Source organism: Alosa pseudoharengus, unplaced genomic scaffold (genome assembly GCF_046254945.1).
Source record: "Alosa pseudoharengus isolate Yale_2024_CS ecotype anadromous, Long Island Sound unplaced genomic scaffold, YU_APseudo_1.1 YU_APseudo_1.1_scf_13, whole genome shotgun sequence".
Taxonomy (NCBI): Eukaryota; Metazoa; Chordata; class Actinopteri; order Clupeiformes; family Clupeidae; genus Alosa; species Alosa pseudoharengus.
The window spans coordinates 28,584,837-28,590,254 of NW_027468598.1; the positions used below are offsets into that span (position 1 = coordinate 28,584,837).

The following is a 5,418-nucleotide window of genomic DNA, read 5'->3' on the forward strand; positions in this document are numbered from 1 at the left end:
ATTAAGGTATGGGTCTTTTGGGTATCTTGAGCTCCATCCTTCGCGTTCCTACCACAAACTAATGTGACTGTACTGTAGATGTACTCTGTGCACAGGCATATGGAGTAGAAGTTATATGGAGTAAATGTTGATGAATCTGAATATTTTTCATTTGAATTGTTGAATGTGATCAATTGTATCAGAGACTTTCTAATGAGGAGACACAGCACTCAAAAAATCCTCCATAGAAATGCATGGGGCTAGTTTGTAACGCCAATATGGCCGTTGTCTACACGTATCCTACCCCTTCCTCGGCAAAACGCCGACATGTAAATACATTGAGCCAATCATGTGGTGTGATGTGAATACATTGAGCCAATCATATGGTGTGTTGTGAAGACATCGTGCCAATCATGTGTTGTGAACTCGCCGCTGGAGCAAGATTGGTGTCGTGAAGCCTTGCGCATGCGCATTTCTGCCAAATAGAATGCCCGATGAGTGCCCAAAAAGCGTTACAATATGGCCGCCGAGTGGAGGGACTTGCCTAAAAGGACTTTGATTGTATTGAGAAATAAATTTGAATAGTATATTTTGAAATTGAGAACTGAATGTGGAAATGGAGAGAGAGTGACATTTTCAGTGAGGATCGTTTACATATCAGAGCTAATGAATTAAAGCTGAAGTCGGCAAGATTTTTTTGATCATATTCACTAAAAACCGACACTATGCTCCGACAGAACAACATAAATCAGCCGGTTTTAGAAAAAAACCTGCGCTTCTACCTCCACCTAGAGCCTGTTATTTATTTATATATATTTATACTGTTTCCTCCTACTGCATGTGCAAATCTCGGACTTTGAAATGACCACTAAAAAAAGGGTGAATCTGAACAAAGACAGACTATGATGTAAACACAGACTGATGTAAACCTTCCCTCTGATCACCGCCCCCTTCACACATTACGTTACCACTTCGGGTTGAGATTCCAGTTGCTGGAGCCCTCTGAAGTTCGCCTAGAAAGATCTCGAGTAGCGAAAATCAAAGTTTGCTGTGTTGAAGGCAGATGACAAATGTATAGAGGGCCAAACGTCTGCGTTGCAGACTTCTTCGTCCCTGTGAGAGGTGCGATTATTCAAAATCCCCATGTTATTTTCCAATAGGAAAAATCGCAAGATATCGGATCTTCTTCCATGGGCAAAGATGGAAGCTTTTTTGTAGGCTAACTTCCGAGGTCTATTGTAAATGGTCTTTGACTGCAGGGCAGCCAAAGCTCACTTAATTATTCATGGGGGTGCCAGATAAGCAAGAGTTGGTGCTAGATATATCTGCTCAAATAGGCCATTGTATTCCCCAGCCTATAGGGTTGTAAATGGGAGCACCAACTGAGCATATTTTTGACGGACCAAAGTTCCATACCTATATGCTATGTTACCATCAGAAAAAAAGGTAAAATACTCAGTTCATCCATTCTATGTGATCTTTAAATGCTAGATGCTGGACAGAAATATACAGGAAAATTAGGAAAATGGAGAAGTACAGTATACTTCTTGTACAGTACAAGTATATTTATTTATATAGCACAAATCATATACCGGGGTAATTCAATGTGCTTTACATAAACATTAGCATTAGCAAATAAAAGCAGATAAGGACAATAGTTTTCCTTTTTGCTGAACTGCATAGCAGCTTAAAGCTTCTTCACCATGTTTAGTTCTAACAGGGGGTTTTACTAACAACCTTTTGTATCTTTATATATGCATCTGCAAGGTATTAACAACAGATCATTCGAACATCATTGAGGGCAGTGTCGTCACCCCTTCCTTGTGGCCCTTCCACCTTGACTTGCATACCACATACCCCGTTTGGGCATCTTGAGCTCCATCTGCCCCAGCTCCCCCAGCCTGTGCCGTCACCATGGAGAATATCTCCACTGCTGCAGTGGACGTTCATGTTGTTGGCGGCTGTGTCGTCTCCCTTGCCCTGACGGGCCTCCACACGCAGTTGGAAGGAATCCAGATATCCAGATCCACAAGCTTGCTTTGAAGTCCAATCCCCCCAGCTAGTCATACAGACAGACAGACACACACACAAAATGTGCCTTTTTTAAGGATTTCATTTGAACAACAATTGAATTGATTATATTGATAAAGAGCCATTATGTAAAAAAGATATGATTATATAATATAGGATGGTAGGACGATATGATAAGTATATTATAGGATAGCCTTACTGTCCTGGTGATTCCACCATTATATCTTCGATCGGATAAGTTATGTGTTTGCAGAACAGACGGATTCCATTGAGGGCTGTGTCATCATGCTTTCCCACAGACCTCTCCACCTAAGGGACAGTAGTTTGTCAGTTATCCAGTTGGTTTAGTTCCAGTCGCCGCCATCTTGATCGAGGTTGGGATTTTTGACATGTGATGAATGCAACATAAACAATGCCAGTACAAACGGTAATTATGTACCTTTTCTTTACACTTGCAAAGATAAAAATACTGGTGAAATCAAACATCCTTGATTTCTGGTCTGTTTCAACCCTCTATGGTGAAAGTTCCCCAACTTAAGGTTGCAACCAAGATTCTGATACCATTCTAGCAACATCCTGGATACCATCCTCGCAAAATCCTGGATGTCAGAAATCAGAATCATAAGTTGGTGAAATTTCACCATGTGATGGGTTTTCCCAGATCCAATCACATATGGATTACTGGCGTGTCTAACAGAAGTTAAAGCGGATTGAGCCTCACCCTCAGGCTGAATCCATTAGCATAGAAGTCTGTAGGACACATCTTAACTTCTTGCCAACCACCCCAATCTCCTCCGTTTTCAACTTCAATGATTGTAGATCCCTCAGAGTGAGACACCAGGGACAAGATGAGCAGACCTGTGTGTACAGGAAGGTTTGCAGTTTTTATTGTCATGACTGGAAGAAAGAAACTGTGCAGGCTGATATAAATCTACATGGAATACAGGCAAAAACAACACTGTAAGTTGGAATAGAAGTTGAAATGCAAAGTGATTTTGTAATTGCAACAAATTGTTTTTAGTTAGAATGAGGCTTTTACTAATCAAATAGACTTACAAAAATACTTTTAAATAGTGTTGACAATGTTCCTCAAGTTTCTGTATTGTTAATGTAGTTTAAACATTATTTCATTGTTCAAGAAGTGCATTTTTTAAAGGCTTTATTGCAATTAACCACAATGGAATGTTGACTCCATAACCGAATGTGTTTGGATGATATAGTGGGACTACATTTACATCACTTTCTTGATAGAACGCTGAGTGGCAAAGAGACATTCTAAGTTCATGTTAAACTTGACAGCGGCTGATATTGGAACCTGCTGTGATCCATTCAAACCCTCTAAGATTTCTCAAATGTTTGCATATACACACAGGCTACATTAACTTTATTGTCCCACATGTCACAACAAATGATGGATCAGTGGATATTTGACACATGGTCTTGTCCTAAGCAAAGTATTCAACTATTCTATATTCTATTCAGAATTTGTGTTATGTAATTATATTGTTGATTAATATTAATAATCAAGCTTACAATTAATGTAATGACATGGTATTTACACATAGTATTGAATGTAAAGTAACATGTACCAAAAGCATAGAGACACATTAAATGTAATTGCTAGAGAAATCCATAAATAGTACAATTATGTAAAATAAAATCACTGCGTTTAACACAGCATGTGTGCTCTCAGTCTGTTTGTACTGGGCCTCACAGTATTCAGGAGACTAATTGCCCGAATTACACTTATATCTGAAAGCCACCATTTTCAGGTATAAACTATTTCAAGTTATAACTGTCTGGCCTCTGACATCTGAGTTGTCGGAATGCAGCATTAACTGACTCATTGCCTGAGATACACTTCTACCCGAAAATAACCATTAATGAAATTCCCATATGTTTTACAGCACCTACCTAGACTTATTGGATAGACTGCAGTTAACAGAGGATGTGTGGTCTCAATCTGTTTGTACTGGGCCTCACACAGTCAGCAGATATAACTGACTAATTGCTTCGATTACACTTATGCCTGAAAGCCACCATAAATTACAACTCCATGATATATAAAGCACCTGTATGGAGAGTAGACTGTCACTGAGACAGAAGGAAAGACTTTTGAGGAGAAAAAGGCTGGAGCAATGGCACGTTTCAGAGGACACAATTCTTATCAGTTAAAACTAAAAGAAGTGAAAAAAAGCAGTCTCAGGATAAAACAGTTCTTTGGAGAAACGAGAAACATGACCATGTTACGCTGGTGTATAAAATATATATGAATACGTGAAAAAGCAGTGATCTGAAAAAAGATATCTTACCCATCTGCCACAGTTCTGCCCTCCGGTACACTGGCTTGGCCATGACGAGTCGATTCTTCCTGACTAAACTGGCTGTTATGGTGAGTACAGTAGCCGCCACACAGTTCTGATTGGACGGTTCTGAGATGTGAATGCTGAACAGCTTCTGGTCATTCTGAGGTTGTGATTGGGTTGCCGCCTTCTTTATAGTGAAATAAGGCCTGCCTCCCAAGCTCCCTGGCCCCTGTAGCAAGTGCTGCATCTCCCTGGTGATCCAGTGATTTGGGGGAGTCCAGCGAGCTGATAGTGCATGGTGCAACACACCATTGTGTTGCGCAAGTGCCTGTGATAATGAAGGGGAGATCATGTTAAAACGTGAAAACAGGTCAATATTGGGTTGACCAAGATCGTGTAATAGAAAGCAAACAAGGCCAGTGGGTAGTTTTGCAGCATGGGGGAGTCCATGAATGTTAGAACAGTGCAATACTGGACGGACCAAGATTGTGTAATAAAGCTCAAACAGGGCCAAGTGTGGCAGGAAAGATAGCACATCCATACCGTAAATACATTTATAGGTACATTAGTCTGATAATTTTCAAATGTTCGTATTTATTCTTTAAAGTTGAGCTGGCTCTTGAGCACAAGAATGTCATTACTTATAATTCCTTTTATGAGCACATGACTATAAACTTCTTGAACTTGAACTTGAACATATCCATGCACATTACACAGAAGGAATTGCTTTTTCATATCGTATTGCTTTATCATACTGTATGTGTATAATGTATTGTTTTTATGTCGTCAAAGCTGCCAGACCTCATAAAGGAAGCTACCACGGCCCTCATCATCCTCTGACTTAACACCATAACACATACCTGACTTAACACCATAACACATACCTGACTTAACACCATAACACATACCTGACTTAACACCATAACACATACCTTGGCAGAGCATAGATTATATTTGTTTTTACATAGCCTAACTCTACACACATATCATAACATTTTGATAGTTAGGGGTCTGGGCAGAGAAGCAGTGGGAGTAGGGTCATGGAGTGTCCAATAGACCCTTTCAACAAGGTAAACAAAAACAATGCTTGAACATTCTATTT

General features: G+C 39.8%; 1 protein-coding gene across 1 annotated transcript; it reads right to left on the reverse strand.

The window, feature by feature from the left end:
- Positions 1-1,645: 1,645 nt before the first annotated feature.
- On the reverse strand, positions 1,646-4,403 carry LOC143121239 (vitelline membrane outer layer protein 1-like). Its single transcript, XM_076281616.1, has 4 exons — positions 4,323-4,403; positions 2,732-2,868; positions 2,210-2,319; positions 1,646-2,038 (listed from the first exon to the last, which is right to left on the reverse strand). Exons 1-4 carry the CDS (start codon positions 4,363-4,365, stop codon positions 1,750-1,752), a joined length of 579 nt encoding a protein of 192 aa, XP_076137731.1. The 5' UTR covers positions 4,366-4,403; the 3' UTR covers positions 1,646-1,749.
- Between the last annotated feature and the right edge of the window lie 1,015 nt (positions 4,404-5,418).